Consider the following 22,167-nt stretch of genomic DNA (forward strand, 5'->3'; position numbering starts at 1 on the left):
GGAGATGTTTGAATGAGTGGTAGCAATGACAGCTTCCACAAACAGTAAAGGGGTCAAAAGACTAGTCAGAAGGAGATTACAGAGGCCCCTGTGATGGCACTGAGGACAGGACTGTTATTGTTACAATGTGGTGATTCTGTTCTTCTTTTAAAATAAGTAAAATAGTTCTCTCTGTGTGGAGAGGGCAAGTTTCTCGGGGGAGGGTTTCTTGGAGGCAGTTTTAGTATCAGTTGAAAGTAGTAATTACCTCAACACAGCCAAGTGATAAAAGTTCAGATCTTTTATTGTCTCTAATGTAGCCCGGTTAGCTTAGAGCCCTCCAAATATCTCCAAATCCAAGGGTTTTGTCCTTCAGCCTCTGCCTCTGCTTTCTTCTGCCTCCAGCCAGCACAGAGATGGAATGAATCTCTTGTCTCCTTCACTTGGGGCTCGGCTAGCTTTCTGGTGAGTCTTTCAGACCAGCTTGGTCTCAGTGGGGGAAGTGCAGGAGCCCAGTCACCAACCACAGTGGTGTGAGATGAAGATGAATCTGGTTGTCAGCTGAACTCTCGACTCGTAGCTTTTTCCTCTGAAAACTCTTCTTCTGCCACCAGCCAGCCAAGTGGAAGCAATAGCACACCAGAGCTTGTGGCAGCAGGGGAGTAGGGACCCTGACCACAATTCTAGGTCATGCACAGACCAGAACACAAAGTAGGAGAATAGTAAAGAGATTTTTCCTTAAATCATTCTACTTTAGAAGAGCTAAAAAATTTCAGATCCCCAAAGCTAGCTCTAAAAACAGCTGCACAAAAAAAGCTTAAGAGTTTGGGACAGTGGTTCTTCCATGCTGGGGAACAAAGCCCCAAATTTAACATTTTATTTTATTTTGTTATTCTGAGTTTTGCAAACATGAACATGGACATATACAAAGAAAAGGGGAAGGGAGAACAGTTGCAACTGAATCCATAAATGGCTATTGTAAACACACTGAATTTCTTTTCAAAATTATACCATAAGAACATTTTAGCTTCAGTAATGTCTTCTTTGTATCTTTTTCTGAACCTGCTTCTGTTCTTTAAAAAAAAAAAAAAAAAAGTTAGAATAACCTTCTCCAGGACTCCAAATAATAAAAGCAATGCAAATAAAAACTTTTTGAAATTCCACCTTAGACCCATTAGATTGATGGGTCTGTGATACGATGATAAGAAAGAAGGAGGGGATAATAAAAAAAGAAAAATGACAACTCTTAGTGGAGCTGTGAGAAGGCAAGAAGATTCCTTGTGGTGAAGAGGTTAATTGGGGAAAGGATACATGTGCATAAAAATAATTGTACTAGATTTTATTGTAGCAAAAAGCTAGAAACAGTATATTGCCATTTGGGAGTGGTGGAACAAATTATAGTATGTAAACGTAATATTATTTCTCCTTAAGAAATGACAAAAGGACTAAAAAAATGAAACAAATAGGTAGATAGGCAATATTGTAGAATGCAGCTAGCAAAAACCAAACAATAATAATCATTCAAACATTCAACCCTGAAAGATCTAACTGATCAGTGCAATATCTAGGTATGACTTCAGAAGATTGATGGCAAAGTTTGCTTCCCATTTTTTTTTTGTAGAGAGGTTATTGTTTAAAGATATGGAATGGGGGGCAACTAGTTGGTGCAGTTGACAGAGCACCAACCCCGAAGTCAAGAGGATCTGAGTTCAAATCTGGTCTTAGACACTTAACACTTCCTAGCTATGTGACCCTGGGCAAGTCACTTAACTCCACTTGCCTCAGCAAAAAAAAATAAAAATGTCGAATGAGATACATATTTCAGGTACAATGAATATATAAATTGTTTTCTTATACCTATTTGTTATAATGGAAGATTTTTATTTGCAGCGGAAGAAATTTGTAGTTTTGGGTTAGGATGAATAGTAGTGGTAGTGATACCAGAAAGTAGAAGCCAATTAAAAAAAATAATTTCAATGAAACAGTAGAAGAATACATAGACTGTAGAAGGAAGTTCAGAAGGGGATACAACGAGTGGAATGTTTGTATTACTATGGTGTTAAATTTAATGTCCTCTTTAAAAATGTACAATCATTCTCTTTCACATTTCCTTTTATTCTGTTCCTTGTATATGGTAACGTTCACAAGTTTTCATATTCAAGGACAAATCAGGTCAGGAAAAACTGGGCTTAATCTTGTTTCCGACAGATACATGCATCTGAAATCTGAATTTATATATTTTGACCCATATTATCTCAATCTCTCCACTGCTCACCTTAAAGTCTATTTTCTCCAAGAACCATTAGAATTTTTTTTTTTTAAATAAAGGAGTTGAAGATCATGAGAGTTTGTAAAAGTAAAGTAAACAATTAGACTTTTGTATCCTTTTTGTATTCATACTTGAATGACTGAATTATTCGTAAAATAATATATCCAGGTAGTCAAACTCCATAGAATCATTCTGCAAACAGGGAAATTGGCAGAGAAATTGAATAGTTTTAAGTGGGGGAATACAACCACAGCTGTATCTAAAAAAAAACTAGATAGAAATAGCAAAAAGTAGTGAATGGATCGAGCTGTGTATTTGGAGACAGGAAAACTTGGGTCTGAATTCTATCCCAGACACCTACTAATTGTGTGAATTTGGGCAAGTCTCTTAAACTCTGTGGGCCTCAGTTTTTTCATCTTGGGAGTGAATAACCTCAAATCTCTCTTCCGTCCTCAAATCTATAATCCTGTGATCATATGAAATTGGCTTCCCTCTTAAGAATACCATTCCCATTATTGTTCTGTAAGAAATGACCAGCAGGATGAATACAGAGAGGACTGGCGAGACTTACATGAACTGATGCTAAATGAAATGAGCAGAACCAGGAGATCATTATACACTTCGACAACGATATTGTATGAGGACATATTTTGATGGAAGTGGATTTCTTTGACAAAGAGACCTAACTGAGTTTCAATTGATAAATGACGGACAAAAGCAGCTACACCCAAAGAAAGAACACTGGGAAACGAATGTGAACTATCTGCATTTTTGTTTTTCTTCCCGGGTTATTTATACCTTCTGAATCCAATTCTCCCTATGCAACAAGAGAACTGTTTGGTTCTGCAAACATATATTGTATCTAGGATATAATGCAACATATCCAACATATAAAGGACTGCTTGCCATCTAGGGGAGGGGGTGGAGGAAAGGAGGGGGAAAAAATTGGAACAGAAACGAGTGCAAAGGATAATGTTGTAAAAAAAAAAATTACCCTGGCATGGATTCAGTCAATATAAAGTAATTATTAAATAAAAATTTTAAAAAAAGAAAAAAAAAAAAGAATACCATTCCCCATCACAACCTTTGTGTTGGAAACAATATAATAATGATGATCATTCGTTCAAGTTTTTTTGAATGCCCACTATATATGCAAGATATAAATGTGGCATTGGAACCACCATTCATTGCTTGTGGTTCATTAATGTTTCTGGATGTTAAAAGGTCAATTCAATTGGGACTAATTTTCTTGTTCAGAGTAATAATGGAGGGTGGCAGAGAGAAACTAGAAAGTTGCCTGAGTTCTCTCCAATTTTCCCTTGAAAACAATATTAAATCAAGCCTCTAAAAGAATTCTGGAATGACAAAATCCACAAAAAGATGGAAGGAAACAATTTTCCGACCTAAGATAACTCGGAAGGACTTCAGGAAAAGGTCTGTTTCATATGGGTAAAAGGGGGAGTGTAGACCAGTGCAGGCAGTGTTGAGGTAAGCCAGTTGGAAACTTAGCCACAGCCCAGATCAGCAACTGAGGCCCTGTAGTTCTGCTTCAGCAGGCCAATGGTACAACAGGCCAGCTGGGAGACCTCCAGCCCCAGTGCAGTAGGCAAACTGCCAGTTCTGGAACCCAGAGAACAGCAGATGCACCTGGGATAGGTCACTTTAGCACAATGGGCAAGCTACCAGCTACAGAGGTCCTAGCAGAGGAAGCCAATGATCAGGTCTCTTGCTCCCAGTGAAAGAAACTTAGGATAGTGTTTCCTTTACCTTAGGAGCAGAGTTCGAGTTTAAAAAAAAAAACTAGCAAAAAGATAAAAAAGAACCCTGAAAGCTACTATGGCTGTAGGGAGGATCAAAAAAGAAACTCAAAAGAGGACAGCAGTGCCAAAATGCTTATATGTGAAGCCTCAAAGGGGAATATGAATTGATCTTAAGTCCAAAAAGTCCTCAAGAGCTCAAAAAGGATTTTAAAAACTCAAATAAGGGGAGGTTGAAGAAAAATTGGGAAAATAAATGGGAGTTATGCAAGAGAATTATGAAAAAAGTCAACACCATGGAAAAGGAAACACAAAAATTGAAGAAAACAACTCTTTAAAAAAAATAGAATTGGTCAAATGGAAAAGAAGGTACAAAAGCTAACCGAAGAAAACAATTCCTTAAAAATTAGAATTGGGCAAGTGGAAGTTAATGACTCTATGAGATATTAATAATCTGTCAATTGTGATGGAAAGGACCATCTGCATCAGAGATAGAACTAGGAAGACTGAATGTGGATCAATATTTTCACCTTTTATTGTTGTTTGTGTGCTTTTTTTTTCTTGTTTTTTTTTTCCCTTTTGATCAAATTTTTCTTGTGCAGTATTACAAATATGGAAATATGTTTAGAATTGCCTATATTTAATCTATATTAGAGTGCTTGCTGTCTTGGGGAGGGGCAAGAAAGGGTGAGAGAGAGAAAAAATTCCAGAATTTATAAAGTCAAGGAGATAATCTGCAAGCATCCAGAGAGAAACAATTCAAACATCAAGAAGACACAATCAGGAATACCCAGGATTTAGCAGTTTAAAAGGATCAGAAGCTTGGAATATGATATTCAGGAAGGCAAAGAAGTTTGGATTGCAATCAAGAATTAACTACCCAGCAAAACTGAGCATAATCTTTCAGGGGAAAGTAAGTCCCTACTATTCAATGAAATAGGGGACTTTCAAACTTTCGTAATAAAAAGACCAGAAATATAAAGAAAAATTTATCTTCAAATATAAGACTTAAGAGAAGCTTAAAAAGGTAAACAGGAAAGGGATGAAACCCTATGGTATTCAATAAGATTAAACTATTTACATTCCTATAAGGGAAAATTATATTGGTTACTCTGAAGAACTGTAGCTCTACTAGGACAGTTAAAGGAGTATACTTAGAGGGTGTTGGATATTGACTTTGATATGATCATAAAAAAAAATAGTTAAGGGGTGGAAAAAAGGTTTGTATTGGGAGAAGAGGAAATTGGGAGCCAGAATGAAGTAAATTATATGAAAACTTGAAAGATCTATTATAGCAGAGAGAAAGAAGGGAAGTCATCCCACCAAAAAATCTCCAGGGCCAAGGGATTTACAAGTGAAGTCTACCAAATATTTAAAGAATAATTAATTCCAATATTTTATAAACTATTTGGAGAAATAGACAAAGGAGTTCTACCAAATTCCTTTTATAACACAAATATGATGCTGATACCTAAACCAAAAAGAGGCAAAACAGAAAAACAAAAGTATAAGCCAATTTCCCTAATGAATATTGATGCAAAAATGTTAAGTAAAATACTAGCAAAGAGATTACAGCAACTTATTATGAAGATAATATATTATGGCCACGTGTGATTTATATCAAAAATGCAGGGCTGGTTCAATATTAGGAAAACTTTTAGCATAATTGACTGTATTAGTAACAAAACCAACAGAAATCATATGATTATCTCAATAGATGCAGAAAGAGATTTTGTTAAATACAGCACCCTTTCATATTAAAAGCACTGGAGAATATAGGAATAAATGGAGCATTCCTTTAAATGATAAGTAGTGTATATCTAAAATCATCAGCAAGCATTATCTGTAATGGGGATAAGCTAGAAGGTTTCCCAGTATGATCAGGAGTAAAACAAGGATACCTGTTATCACCAACATTTATAATATAGTTCTGGAAATGTTAGCTATAGCAATAAAAAGAAAGAAAAAGAAATTGAAGGAATTAGACTAGGAATGAGGAAATAAAACACTCTTTTTAGATGATCTGATGGTATACTTAGAGAATCCTAGAGAATCAACTAAAAGACTACTTGAAATAATTAACAGTTTTAGCAAAATTGTAGAATATAAAATAAATCCACCATAAATCATCAGCATTTCTATATTTTACCAACAAAGACCAGCAGCAAGAAACAGAAAGAGAAATTCTATTTAAAATAATTGTAGACAATATAAAATATTTGGGACTCTGTTGGCCAGGGTAAAGACAGGAACTATATGAACACACTTTTTATACAAATAAAATTAAATCTAAACAACCGAAAAAATATCAGTTGCTCATTGATAGACCAAATCAGTATAATAAAAATGACAATTCTAATTAAATTAATTATGCATATTTTTACTGTATACATTTTACTGTATAAAGCTAGAAAAGATAATAACAATTTATCTGAAAGAACAAAAGGTCAAGTGTATCAATGAAAAAAATATAAAGGAAGATGAACTACCCCTATCAAATCTAAAATTACAAAACAGCAATCCAAACTTTTTGGTACTGGCTAAGAAATAGGATTGTGAATCAAGGGGATAGATCAGTAGAAATAGATGGAAATCTACTGTTTTGTTAAACTCCTGTTTTGGAAATAAGAATTCACTATTTGACAAAAACTGCTAGGAAAACTTGAAAATAGGATGGTAGAAACTAGACATAGACCAGTTTTTCACACTCTATCCCAAGACAAAGTCAAAATGGTTACATGCTTTAGGCATAAAGAGTAATACCATCAGCAAATTAGGAGAGCAAGGAATAGTTTATCTGTCAGATCTATGGAAAAGGGAAGAATTTATGACCAAAAAAGATATAGAGAACATTATAAAGTATAAAACAGATAATTTTGATTACATTAAATTAAAAATGTTTTGCACAAAGAAACCCAATGCAATCGATATTACAAGGAAAAGCAAAAAGTTGAGGAACATTTTTCACAACATTTTTACAGGTCTCATTTCTCAGATAAACAGAGAACTGAATCAAATTCATAAGACTACAAGTCCTTTCCCAATTAACAAATGGCCAAGGATATGTACAGAAAGTTTTCAGATGAAGAAATTAAAGCTATCTAAAGTTATGAAAAAATGTTCTAAATTACTTTTAAAAATGCAAATTAAAACAACTCTGTTTTATCACTTCACATCTATCAAGTTGGCTAAGAAGACACAAAAGGAAAATGATAAATTTTGAAGGATATGTGAGAAAATTGGGACGCTAATGCATTTTTAGTGTGATAACCGTGCTATCACCCAGGACATCCCAGAATCAGCTGGAGTCAGGATAAGCAAAAGTCCTTAGTCTTTATTCTTGGTCTGTAGGGGGTGAAATGAACGGGATGGAAGTAGAATCTCAGCGACTGCCTTCTTCCTTGTCTACCACAAAAAGTGACTCTGACTCTCTTATTCCATCCCCTAGTCCCTCCTACAATCCTCTAAATACACCAATCATTGAGCCAGCACAGGATTGTGGGAAGGGCCATTTTCCAAGCATATGCCCATATAGTATTATCCAATCAGTAATTAGCCCTAAGTGCTTGAACTGACCTCAGTGCAACGACTCAAGAGTTTCAGCCCTCTACATTTTGGTGGAGTTGTAAATTGATTCAACAATTCTGGGGAACAACTTGGAACTTTGCCCAAAAGGTAATCAAAAATTGTATAGCCTTTGATTCCAGCAATATCCCAATTAAGTTTGTATCCCAAAGAGATGATAAAAAAAAGAGTAAAGGATCCACATACACAGAAATATTTATGGCAACTCTTTGTAGCATCAAAGAATTGGAAATTGAAGGAATGCCCATCATTTGAGGAATGGATGAACAAATTATGGTATACGAATGTAATGTAATAATATTTTATTATAAGAAATGATGAACAGGCACATTTCAAAAAAAACCTGGAAAGTTTTACATAAACTGATGCTGAGTGAAGTGAGGAGAACCAAAAGAACATTACAGTAACAGCAATATTGTGCAGATGATAGACTTTTAGCTTTTCTCAGCAATACAGTGATCCAAGACAAGTCCAAGAGACTCATAATGTAAAATGATATTCACATTCTGAGAAAAAACTATGGAGTTTGAATGCAGTTTGAAGCATACTATTTTCACTTTGTGTATATCTTTTCCCTTTTGTTCTATTTCACAACATGACTAATGTAGAAATATGTTTATATTATTGCACTTGTACAAACTATATCAGATACACACACACACACACACACATCAGATATCCGGGAGGAGGAGGATTCACAGAAGGGAAAAAAATTGAAACTCAGAATCTTTTAAAAAATGAATGTTAAAAGTTATCTTGACATGTAATTGAAAAAAAAATTTAAAAGAAAGAAGAGCAATGGAAAATGCATGGCTAGACCTATTTCTCCCTCTTCCCCCCAGTTCTCTCAATTAGTCTGAGTGCTTTTCCTTTCTCTGTCTTCATAGCCTCTTCCAGAGAAATTTGTGGTAAAAGGAGTTGTGGATCGGTTTTCTGAAGAGTTTGTCGAGACTAGAAGAAAAGCTTTGGATAAATTCTTAAAAAGAATTGCCGATCATCCAGTACTTTCCTTCAATGAACACTTTAACGTTTTCCTTACAGCCAAGGTAATGTCAGAATTTTTGTATGTTTTTCCTCCCATTTTTTCAAATTCATGCTCAAATATTTGATAAAATATTATTGGTGACTGATCTTCTAAGTGACCCACCAGACTTGCATTTTAACTTTGGCATTTAATTTCCCTCAGAGGTGCTTATAAATTGCAGGTCCACAAAAATATTCCTTGTATAAGAAGAAGAGAGATCCACATTTCCCAATAGCAAGGATTAGTATGTTTTTTAAAAGAATGATGGACATAGAAGATATCATGGTCACACTTCCTAGGGCTGGTGTACTCCTGTGTACCACATGATATATGGTGTTGTTTCAAGAAATGCACAAATCTACTTGGATCCAGCTGTATACAGTAACCTTATGGGAGTCAAATATTTGTTTCCTGGACAAATGCCAGAAAAAAATTGTATAGGGATGCAATCTCATTTCCAGCCTTAGAGTTTGGAGCTCAAATATTCTAATGGTTTTCACTGTCCCCACCAGGTTCAGAATTGGCCTGAAGTATTGGGTGTCAGGGAATCATCTGCTTTGTTGAACAGTCTCATTCTTTTGAGTCCATAGAAATGGTATAACTTGTGCCCAGGATTTCCAGCATATGTCTAATTCTGCCAATTTTCCTTTAGACCAGTCTGGGTTTTTTTTAGGCAGGGGGAGGAGGGTGTAGATTTCATACTTACTCTGCTCTCTGAATAAGGCCAGAAAGCTAATGATTCCATGTTGACAATCTTACAGTTGTGAAGGGAATTTCCTTTCTAGTTTCCCTCATAGAAATGCCAGACAGAACTATTTGCCTCTCAAAGTATCTATTGATTTTAGTGGTTTCAGAGAGAGTGTTTCCTACTCTGACTTGAAACCACAACTGGATGCCCTATAGTTTAGTATTAGCCTTTTTGTTAGCTGGCATCAAGCCTTGTATCTTTATCAAATTTATTTGCTCATCTAACATTTTCCCAAAGATTACAGAGGACATTTATTTCTAATTTTTTGAGCCCTTGTTCCTACTTAATAGCAGTTTAATGATAAATAATTTAAGGATTAATAATAAAATTATGTTACACATGAAACTGTAGTATTTTAGAAACTTTGTTAAATGTGAAAGAGAGAATGTTAAGTTTCTTATATTGGATTATTGTGTTCAGGGGCCCTGATTTCAATGGAAATCTAGTCCTTCTATGCGGTGTCTAGGAAATGTATACATCCTCTCAAGTTTCACATAATCTTTTTTTCTTTTTATTGGCACATCCCAGCCATGACAATGAATAGTTCTACATAATTGTCTTTTTTTTTTTTTTTTAGTTCCATTTCCTTTATTGTTTGCCAATTGAAAAACATTCATACTTTTTAAATTTTGAGTTTCAAATTTTTTCCCTCCCCAGCCATTCATAAGGTAAGCAACATAATTCTTATTATACCTGTTTCACTTAATCTTTGAGAAGGAGAGGACCTCATCTATTTCAACTCCTGACTAAAGCACAAATCCTCTCAAGAAACATCCTGAACCAAAGTTTTGCTTGAACTCTAAGGATACCCCATTCTTCAGTAGCTCTAAGTAGGAAGTTTTTCCTTGTATTGAAGTAAAATATACCCCCTTTAAACTTCTAGGCCTTTGGTCTCAGTTCTGTCTTTTGGGATAGAACATAAGGGCTCATCTTTTTCTACCCAACTTACCTTTCATTCTCATTGGCTATTATTCTCCTTCCCACATTTTTGACCTAGCCCAGTTGTCCTCTTTTCTGTTTCTCACAATTAAATATCTCCCCCTTGCCCTGAACCCACTCTCCCCTTTTGTGTTCTTCACAGAGTTCCTCTCTTTTTTTTTTTTTTTTTTTTTTAAGACAGCTTAACCACTGTGAGTCAAATAGAGCTATTTGGCTATGCTTTTAAACCCAAATCACTTTGGCTATCAACAATAGGTTGCTGCCCTCATTTGCTCATTGTTTTGGTTTTGATGGCTCAGGGTAAAGAGCAGTTGTTTCTGTTCTGCTCAGAAACTGAGGGTCTTCACCCTTATTGATTCTTTTGTGAAGGGTAAACTAGACCATCTTTTACTTCATTTCTTATCTAGCCTTAATCACTGAATGAGTGTTGCCTCAGACAAACTGAGACCTGGGAAAGATTCTGAAAGATTTTAACTTAGAAAGATCTCAAGTCTCCCATTGCATTCTGGGCCATTACTAGTCATCCTGACCTATGTTTTGCCAATGATTCTGGAAGAAAAAGTAAGATTGTTGACTTTGCATGACTCTGTCTCACTCTAATCCAGTTTTCTTGCAAGTCAATTCATCACCCTCCTGATGTCATTGGTCTTCTTCGAGATTAATGAATGGATAACAACAGAGTGCTTGGCATGTAGTAAATGATTAATAAATAATTTTGGTTGATTACTATATTGATAGATGAGAATTCGTAAGAAATTTAGCAGCATTCACTTGAAAAGACTCCTTTTCTTCAAATTAAGCGTCCCCACTTCAAAAGAGAATGTGTTCATTAGGAGATGTGATACAAATGTAATAGTGAAAGTGTTTTAATTGCACAGTTATTGCTTCCAACTTGCCTCTAAAATGCCCATTCCGTTTTTCTGTATTTGAATGACTCCTTTTCTCAAGTCATTAAACTATGCTGTTTTCTCTTTTCAGGATCTGAATGCCTACAAAAAGCAAGGGATGGCATTACTCTCCAAGGTTGGGGAGTCTGTCAAGTATGTCACTGGAGGCTATAAGCTGAGAAGTCGACCACTAGAATTTGCAGCAATGGGTGATTATTTAGATACGTTTGCCCTAAAACTTGGAACTATTGATCGAATAGCTCAGAGGATCATCAAGGAAGAAGTAGGTAAGCTGTGCTCCCTCCAGATCAATATCCCAGCTAATATCGTTGCATGAGTAGCTTGTATGTGAGCTGGGCTTGCTAAAATTAAACAATGCATGTGTGTTCTTTTACTTAAGAAAAAGCTCACCTTGACATTTACTTCATGTTAAAAAGAATTAAATTTTTTATTTATTGTTAAAAACGAGAGTGGCATCAAAGACTTCATTGGTGAAACCTGATCCTAAAGGAGCATGACGTATATGCTTCATTTTGATAACTTTTCCCACAGCAGACAATGGGGAATTTTTTCCTCTTGATTAAGCAACTATAGCTACTAGAATGGGTCTACTGGCAATTTTCCCATTTTTCCATTAATATGAAATTAATGATCTGGCCATAGTGTGACTTTGGTATAGGATTTTAGCAGTCACTTAATGCAAATTTATAATTCAGGGTCTCATGCCCTACTTAAAAAAAAATGGTCAGGAAGCAAAGTCAACTAAACGTCAGGTCAAGACATATTGTCCTATGTTGGTGCTGTGGTTCTGTATTCCTTGGGGAAACCCATTTTACTTCTTAATTTCTTTATTTGTAAAAATGAGGTGGGTAGAAAAGATGCTTTCTAAAATCTCCAAAACTTCTAACATTCTATGATTAGAGAAGTGTGTGTGTGTGTGTGTGTGTGTGTGTGTGTGTGTGTAATTAAAGAAAAACAAAGGAAACTTTTCTTGCCTGTTCTGAATAGGTCATAGATAAATATTAGATATGACTTTTCTTTTTGTTTTCTCTCTCTATTTTACTTTATTTCTCTCAATGACATGTAAAAATATTTCCTAACATTAATTTTTAAAAATTTTGAATTCCAAGTATTGTTTTCTTCCTTTCTTACCTTCCATGCGAAGGCAAGCAATTTGATATAGAACATACATGTAAAGCCCTACAAAACATATTTCCATTTTGTCCCCCTCTCTCCCAAAAAAAGAAAATTTAAAAAGTATGCTTCAATCTGTATTCAGATTCTATCTTTTCTTTCTCTGGAGAGGATCAGTATTTTTCATAGTGAATTCTTTGGAATTGTCTTGAATAGTTGTATTGCTCAAAATACTTATATCATTACCACTTGATCATCATATAACATTGTTGTTACTGTGTATAATTTTCTCCTGGTTCTGCTTAGTCCACTTTGTATTAGTTTACTTAAGTGTTCCTGAGTTTTTCTGAAACCATCTTGCTAATCACTTATTAGACCACAATAATATTCCATCACATTCATATACTACAAGTTGTTTCCCAGTTGATGGGCATTCTCTCAGTTGCCAATTCTTTGCTACTACAAAAAGAACTGCTATAAATATTTTTGTCTATAGGTCCTTTTCATTTTTCTTTGATGTCTTTGAATCTAGTAGTGGTATTGCTCAGTATGCACAATTTTATAGTCCTTTGGGCCTAGTTCCAAATTCCTCTCCAGAATGGGTAGACTAGTTCACAAGTGTATGGCTGTTGAGGAAATTCTTGCCATAATTTTCTTTATATTTGTATGTGCATGTGTAAACCCAAATATATGTATATATAAAATATACATTGCAAAATACATATATTTATTTGCATTCAACAAATAAAATTTATTCAATATAGTTCAACATGCATTTATTAAGCACCATCAAAGTATAATATATTCCCTGAAGGAACTAAATATATATGTATTAATATAACTACCCAATTATAATAGAGCCTCATAAAACAAACTTTCTTAATCTGTTTTATGTCCTGAGCCTCTTTGCCAGGGATGAAACCTGTGGAACCCTTCTCAGAATGATGTTTTAAATCAAAAAATAACTTAAATAGGATTACAAAATAAACCAACTATGTTGCAATGTAGTTGTCAAAATGTTTTGGGGATTTTTTAAGTCCACAAGTTCCAAGATATCAAAAACTTAGATTTTTGACCTAGGAGCCTCAGAATTTATAAGTTAGATGCAAACAGTTTTCTACTATCATTTACTCTTCTTTCCAAAAACAAAACAAACCAAACAAGAAAAATCATCATGGTGTCTCATTTTATGGTTAATTCTTATGGGGAAATCTGACAGGGGCAACTGTATCTATGCCTAGGGTTCCTACTTATGTAAACGTGTCCATTACTTTCCAGCCAGACCTTACTAATTATATATTTTTTCCTTTTTTAGAATACCTTGTAGAACTCAGAGAATATGGACCCGTGTACTCCACATGGGGTGGATTAGAAATGGAGCTGGAGGAGCCCCTGGAGGGAGTTTCAGCTTGTATTGGCAACTGTTGCACTGCTCTGGAAGATCTGACTGATGATATGACAGAAGACTTTTTGCCGGTGCTCAGGGAGTACATTTTGTACTCTGAGTCCATGAAGGTCAGTTTATTATACTCTTTTTGTTCATCATTCCTACAAGCATTTACGTATTTGTCTACATGTGATAGGATTCAGAGCTTTGTGATTCAGTAGGGTCATAAGCAAGCAATATGGAAACACAGGCAAGGTGACAACAAATACTGAACATAGTGCACAAATTAAAGGTGAAATTAGAAGTGCCAACACTTAATGCAGAAATAGATATCCCATGCCCTGGGACACTAAGAAGACTTCTGAGACAAATTGGGTTGTTGCAGTTAGTGTGCAAAGGAATTTCACAGGTAGAGTTTAAGTTATTGATGATGTTAGACCACAGTCACTTTTGTACAAGTTTATTTTGCTGGAGTTTGAAGAGAAAAGCTAAAAGATAACAAGCATGTATTAAGTACTGTGCCAAGTGCCAGGAATAAAAAAAAAAAAAAAAAGGCAGAATCATCTTGAATGAGGGGGAGACAATAGGCAAACAACCTATATGCAAGATAAAACAAGGATAAATTGTAAATAATTAACTGTGGAAAGATATCTGCTTTAAAGGGGACCAGGAAAAGGCATCTTGAAAAGGGTGTGATTTTATTTGAAACTTAAAGGAAGGCAGGGAAGCCTAGAAGTGGAGATGAGCAGGGAAGAATTCCAGGCATGGAAGTTAGCCCATAAATTCTACTGAGCTAGAAGGTGGAATCTCTGAATCACAAAGTACTTTCAGAAGAGAAAGATGTAAGAAACCTAGAATAGGGTAGGAAAGGGACAGGTTATGAAGGGCTTTAAAAGCTAAATGCAGAGGAGTGCTGGATTTAAATTCTCCCTTATTAATGGTGTGACTCTGAGTGAGTTGCTTGCCCCCCCTCTATGTTTTAGCTTCTTTAGCTCTAAAATGATGACTTCTAAGATTCTTCCTGACTTCAAATTCTATGTTGGAAAAAACCATGGTAGCATTTAACTACATTTATATAGAATGAAATAGGATGAATTGAAAAGAGCTCCAGAGTAATCTTTTAAAGTATTATGATATTGGATTATTTATTTTTAATTATAATTTTTAGTGATATCTACAACAGTGGGGGTCAGTGGGAGTGGGGAATCTGGTAGGGAGAGAGAAGAAAATCTTATCTGAGATATGATATAGAATAAAACTGAGAAAGAAAGTTCAACAAGGGAAAAGTATATTTTCAGGATGACATCTTGTGAAAGGCATGTGGTTTTCAAGGATCATCAGTACTGTCATAAGGAGGCAGCATGGTATAATGAACAGAACATTGACTTGGCTCTAGGAGGACCTAGGTTCCAGTAACACCAGTCGGTTCTATACATTTCACCTTCTTCATCTGTAGAACAAGGAAATTTAAGTAATCTTTAAACTCTGTCTCTAAATTTGTGATCCTGGAATCTTAGTTCTGTGTCTCAAAACCTCTAACTGGAGTCAGATAATTGGGTAACTTTTACTGAGGGTAGAGAAGTTTGTGGCTTGAGTTCAGCTTGGAGCATAAAATTGAAAGCCTCCCTTCTCCATCTTTATTTTTTGGCAGAAAACCCCTAACCAAGTGTTATCCAAGAACATGTTTGCTGCCAGTCTATCTTCTCCAATTTGGAAAAAATTATTCCTCAATCTAACATATATTTGGGATGAGAAAGGAATTCATTTCAGTTTACTGTGTAAACCCCAAATCTGTTCACCAGAGCTCTGTGATTATATAATATGTGCTGGGGAGAGCAGGGAGGAGAAAGCCATTCCCAAAAATCCACCTCCTGTGGCTTTCTCCATTAGCTAACTCTCAACACATCAAAAATAGAGAAGCCCATTCTTGGCACAGTAATCCTGAATTTTGGTGTCTCACACATGAAGGAAAATGCCCTGGTCTTACAACAGGGAGAAGCCATGTGTATGTTTTTGCAAGAAAAATTGATACTGTCTGTGGCTGTCAGTGAAAACAAATTCCACAGGAGGATTTCCCCCTAAATGTGCTGCTTATATTTTGTTTTCCTTTACAATAATGATGAAGTAGGCCTATAAACTTTTGGGTCCAGATCCTGGATGTCACTGATGTAAGGAACATCTGAAAGGAAACTCCCTTTATCAGGGCTACAATTGCCTAGCAAGGTCCTCAAACTTCCCTCAGACTGTTGGAGTGCTGGACTATAGTAAAAACAAAAACTTTGTTTTGTGGGCCTTTAAATAAAGAAACTTCTTAGCCCTGGATGAGGGGGATAAACATCCTCAGCTGCCACATCTGGCCCGTGGGCCGTAGTTTGAGGAACCCTAAATCCTAGAAAGTTGCTAGGAGATACTGGGAGAGTAATTGATTTGCCTGCTATCAGATAGCCAGGTGGCTTGTATCTAGGGTCTCCAAATAATGGAGCTTATTTTGTAACAACTTTTAACTAGTTTTTTTTTTTTTTTTTAACTAGCTTTTGAAGCAACTAATTATCACAGTGCAGGGAACCTAGGACTTGATCTTAGGGCAAATTACTTAATCTCTCTCAGTCTCATTTTCCTCATTTGTAAAATAGGAATAATAATAGTAATAGGATTATTAAGAGGATCAAATGAGTTAACATAAATAAAATGTTTTGTAAATCTTAAAGCACTATATAAACACTGACTTTATCATTACTACTACTGTATTCTCTCTTCTCCATAACCTTAAAAGTTTAAAATAAAAATTCTGTACTAACAGATTATAAACTTAAATGCAGGTACTAGATCTATTTTGTTCATTTAATTTCTCTCACAGATTATTAGTTGTTAACAACCAATCCAATGATCTTATCAGTCTTCCTCATCTGACTCTTTTCTAAAAATTTTATTTCATTTTAATTCATGAAATAAAGCGATCATAGTAGAATTTTTTAAAAAGATGGTTGTATATGAGCTGCAAATTTCTTATATACAACTTGCTTTCTTTTTAAATGTATAATAATCATGTGAATTTCTTTTTTCTATTCCCTCCTGCTCTAATGATAGATAACTACCATTTTATACATGTACATGTAAAATCATTCTATATATAATTTCTATTTATCAGTTTTTTTTCTGGATTCAGGTAGTATCTTCCTTCATAGTTCCTGTCAATAGCCAAAATGACTTAAATCTCTCAATGTTGTTCTTAAAACAATATTGCTATTACTGTATACAATATTTTCTTGGTTCTGCTCGTTTCACTCTTCATTATTTCATTCAAGTCTTAACATTCATATTACAACTTATTCAGCCATTCCTCAATTGATGGGCATCTCTACAATTTCTTGTTCTATCCTACCACAAAGACAATTGCCATAAATTTTTTAGACTTAAGGATCTTTTCCTTTTCCTGTAATCATTGGACATAGGCCTAGTAGTGGTATTGCTGGGTCAAAGGGTATAGGCAGTTCAATAACTCTTTGGGAATAATTCCATATTGCTCTCCAAAATGGTTGGATCAGTCTCTTTGACTTAAGAAATTTTTGATACCATTAACTTCTTTTTTGCTAGAAATTTTCTCTTTCCTTGGCTTTTGTGACTGCCCTTTCCTGGTTCTATTCCTACCTGTCTAACCATTTTTTCTGAACCTCCTTTGCTGGATCCATCTCTTGATTTTTAAATATAAGCATCCTTCAAGGCCCTGTCCTCAGTCTTTCTCCTCTCTTTCTCTATTGACCATGGTAAACTCATTTACTCCCATGGATTCACTTAGCTCTCCATAGATAATTTTTTAATCTCTCTGTTGGTCTAAATTTGTATATCTTGTATATCTCCAACTACCTATTGAATACTTCCTGGGTGTGCCAACCTCCCTGCCAACTTTACATATCCAAAATTGAACCCATTTCTCATGTCATACTTACCCCTTTTTTATTTTTGTTGTTGCCATCATCTCTTTCCCACAGACCTGAAAATTTCCAGTCATATTTGATAGTGTATTTTCTATGGTAAACTATAGGTAAATGCAAATCCTATAGCTTGGCCTCTAAAACTCTTTACCATTTATCTCTACTCTACCCATATAGTCATCTTGCAATTCTTGCATTTCTTGAATTTGATTGTTCCATCTCCCTTCCAATGTTTTTCCAACTCTTCATGGCCTCATTTGGAGTTTTCTTGGCAAAGATACTAGAGTGGTGTGCTATTTCTTTCTCCAGCTTCTTTTATACATGATGAAACTGAGGCAAACAGAATTAGATGATTTGCCAAGGATCACACAAGAAGTATGTGATTGAAGTCAGATTTGAACTCTAATCACTGGCACGCTAACCACTGCACCACCTAGCCATACTCTCTAGATAAAAGACTTTTGCCAAATCTGCTGATTATTTCTCTACTACAACTTTTTTAATCAGTCCTTTTCTTTCCAGCCATCACCCTAATTTTGGGACAATAGCACCTTTCACTTGAGCTGTTGTAATGGTCTCCTTGTGGGGTCTCCTGGTTCTCATTTCTCTTTTCTCCAATTTTTTTTTTTTTTTACACATTACTGCCAGAATAATCTTCTGCCAGAATAAATCACCTATCTGACCATGTCCATACCCTGCTCACAAAACTTTTAATAGTTTCATGTTGCTTAACTCCATAGCCTGGCTTTTGAACTTTGTACTTATTGAGTTTTTTTCAACTTTACATTATGGCCTTGGATGATTCCTAGTTAATCTCTGAATTTGACATACCATATCCCATGCCATCTCCCATGCTCATACAATCTCATAGGAGGCCACTGTGTATTTTTCAGTGAATAATTAAAAAAAAAAAAACTATGTCAGTGTAGGGGAGCTTTAATTACCACTACTCTGATGAAAATATTAGTGTACCCCAAATTTGTATAAGAATTTAATTGAAGTGTCTCTATAAGACATGAACCTTGTGTCTTTTCCCCACCTCTAGCCCCATGAGGCACATATATTAAGTTTCTTGTTTAACAACCAGAGCATGGAAAAATATAGGTTAATCATGCTGTGAGAAAAGGGTAATTCCTCACAGGGGTTTCTGGTTCAATGTCATTCAACCAGGAAGCTATTACTTGTGAGCCCTGGGAAATTCTGAAACATGAACTTAATGCATGCTGAGCATGAAAGCCTTACAAATAAGAAGAAAAACTTTCCAATTAGAAGACAATAGATCCTCTACAGCTTCTCTGTTCCATAAACAAATCCATACAGTCATTTGTAAGAGCCCTGACTAGGAAAGAATGCAGTGATCTTTGGGATGATGAAATTGACTGAGACAGGATGTGGAAAGGGTCACTGATGTGCTAAGTGATAAGTTTTAGTGACATAAAGACAGGTAGATTCCATTGCTTAAAAAATATTCCTCCAGAAAATATTCCCCCTGTTTTTAGTGTTGCTTCTTCCTCTTTCATCATTTTAAATTGATGGAGGTGAATTAAATTTTTTTCAAGAGAATATTTGTCATTTAAAAGTTTGTAGAATACACAGCATTTGATATTCAATGGCGAAGTGACAAGTGGAAGAAACAGTTTCCTAAATTTCATGAAAATAAATCATGTGAGAATTAGTTTATCCATTGCTTATCATTTGCAATAAGAAATAAATATGGTTTTGGTTTTGTTTCAAGGTGTGTTTGCAACAGTTTCACATCAGTATGTCTTACATCAGCAATCATTCAAATTGAGCATATAGGAGCAAGGGATTTGAAGTATTTAGATTTAGTCTGATTCCACGTATGTTGTAGATTGCTGTGGTCAATTATCTCAGTTGCCTATAGTTTGTTGTAATGAAGGGAAGATTGTGTGGCACATCAATACTGATTTGCCTTTGCTCAGATTCATGAACCCATAGGCTGCTCTGTGAACCTTGTTAGCTCCCTAGCAGCTGTGTACTGATTATTATTAGAGAAATTGAATATGAGTACATATGGTCGAATCAGAGCAAATTCAGCAGTATTGCAGGTGGTTTATGCTTTCACATGCAATTCATTATTGGAAATAACATTATTGGAAAAGATCATAGTAAGGTGAAATTCTAACCATATCCATGCTGGATCTGGCTGGTATATGTTAATACCTTCAGCTGTGTGGTCATGAGTAGAAATTAAAAGTGAAATATCAATCTTGGATAAGTTACAAAGTGATAAAAATGAAAGAATGTGGCACAAAGTTGAGATTCCTCTAGAAGATCTGCAAGTACACATGGTTAGCCAACAGGTCAGCTTGAACCAATGAGAGCCTCTGGTTAAATTTTCAGAATGAGCCTTCTGGAATTTTCTTCTTAGAAATCAGCAAATGCTACATACAAATCAAGGATTTGAGTTAATTATTTTATTGGTTGTTTAGACCTATGGTAGTAATGGAGATTAATGATTAGATTATTATGTAGATTAAATTTAAAAGTATGTTTTATGTATATTTTTTCCAAAAAAAATTATTTAAAATATATACATGTATTTGTTTTAATTAGCCAAAATGTATCTTTCAAAGCACATTACAAATTATTCACTTCCAAAGAATGAACTCCCTCCCTCCCTCCCTTTCTTCCTCCTTTTTTCCATCTCTTTCCCTTCCTCCTTTCCTTCTTCCCTCTTTCCTTTCTTTCTTTTCTTCCTTCCTTTTTTCCTTCCTTCCTCCCTATCTTTTTGCACAAAATGACTAATATGAAAATGTTTTATATGTATATCCTATGTCAGATTGCTTATCATCTCAGGGAGAGGGGAGGATATCATTTGGAACTTAAACCTTAAAAAAAAATGTTAAAAGTTGTTTTTATATATAATTGGGGAAAAGTAAAATATTACTTTAAGAAACTCATCATGAATATATATAGTCAATCTAAACAATATTCTACACTGGCAACAATAAACTGCTATTGGATTTGGTCCTTATTAATCATTTAGGCAGATCTACTGGTTCAGTGACAGAACTGAAGACTTCCTTTGGTGTGGGTTTTCTGCCTTGGTTATTCCTTGATAAGCTGGCTTGGGTACTGTACCTGAAATCTTTCTCTGCTCTTGATGACTGAGCCAAACTATTGCTACTTGCTTCTTGATACACTTCATCCAGTATCTTCTTATCTGGGAAATCTATGCCCAATACAGTCCATGCAATACTCTTAGTCCATCTGAATCTATGATCCAAAACTGGCTAGTGGGTGATAAAGCTGAAATCTGTCCCTGTCACAGGGCTTCAGTATTGTACCTTCTGTTATCATAATATACAGTCTCTTTCCCCAGTGTCCAAAGACTTCTGTCTCTCTATGGCAACCTAGGCTAGACAAAAGACTCATGTGATTCTTTTATTGATTTCTCTATCAGGATTTAGTTTGATGCATTTTCTATGTCTCTTTGAAGTTCTAAGAATGGGAACTTGGTCTACCATTTTGCTTCCTGGTATTTTGCCATCTTGGCTCTTCCTTATCCATGATCTTTCAAAGAGCACTGACAGTAAAGACAGCAGTACTGACAGCAGTGACACATGTATATTCTTCCCATACCTTGGGCTTTTTGTAATTTTTACCCTTTCAGCCCATTTAGCAGAGTATAGGGGTGGGCTGGAGGGGAATAGGAAAGGAGCCAAATGAACATTGGACAGATCTGCCTTCTTTCTGTAGTTAGTTAGTTTTGATCCTCCATTTTTCCCTACTATAGTTTTAAAAAACAACAGCAACAAAAACCACCTCTTTTTTTGTCCATAATTCTTCTTGCCAGACGCAATTCATTTTGACCATTTTAGCAATCTCAAAATTGTTCCATTATCTAGATGTGTCTTCTAAAAACCCGAAATTTTAAATTAGATATTTTTCCAGTTAAAAATCTTTTTTTTTTCTTTTTATCTTCCCCCATTAAAAAAAAATAAAACTGATAAGAGTAGTCAAGCAAAACTAATCCTCACATTGAGCAGAACTGAAAGTATTTCTCATTTTCTACCCACCCTACTCTTGTCATCTCTGTATCAGGTGATAATTGACATACTTTATTATTGCTGCTTCAGTAATTATGGTTGATCATAATGTTAATAATCAGAGTTTCCAAGTCTCACTGTTGTTTATAATATTATGGTTATCATATGATTCTACTCATTTTACTCACCTTCATTTCTTATAAGTTTTCCCAGGTTTCTCTAAACCATCTTTAGACATTTCTTATAACACAATAGTATTTTTGTTTAATTCTAATTAATTCTTAAAAAAAAAAAATTTTTTTTTAAATTTATTTTTGTCAAAGCTTTTTCTTTACAAAACATATGCATGGGTAATTTTTCAACACTGACCCTTCCAAAGCCTTCTGTTCCAAATTATCTCCTCCTCCTCTACCCCCCTACCCAGATGGCAGGTAAGTACTATTGTACTATTGTATTGAATCATTTTTATCCACCATAATTTGTTCAGTCAATTTCTCAATTGATGAGCACCTC

The 22,167-nt window shown here is 35.1% G+C and overlaps 1 protein-coding gene across 1 annotated transcript in view; it reads left to right on the plus strand.

Annotated features, from left to right (window-relative positions):
• The window catches only part of SNX30 (sorting nexin family member 30), a 191,131-nt gene that overhangs the window by 136,004 nt on the left and 32,960 nt on the right, over positions 1–22,167 (plus strand). Inside the window, exons 4-6 of the mRNA XM_051961344.1 lie at positions 8,478–8,636; positions 11,280–11,475; positions 13,638–13,837. Of these exons, the coding sequence (XP_051817304.1) occupies positions 8,478–8,636; positions 11,280–11,475; positions 13,638–13,837 (555 nt within the window). The remainder of the gene's footprint in view (positions 1–8,477; positions 8,637–11,279; positions 11,476–13,637; positions 13,838–22,167) is intronic.

Source organism: Antechinus flavipes, chromosome 1 (genome assembly GCF_016432865.1).
Source record: "Antechinus flavipes isolate AdamAnt ecotype Samford, QLD, Australia chromosome 1, AdamAnt_v2, whole genome shotgun sequence".
Classification (NCBI taxonomy): Eukaryota; Metazoa; Chordata; class Mammalia; order Dasyuromorphia; family Dasyuridae; genus Antechinus; species Antechinus flavipes.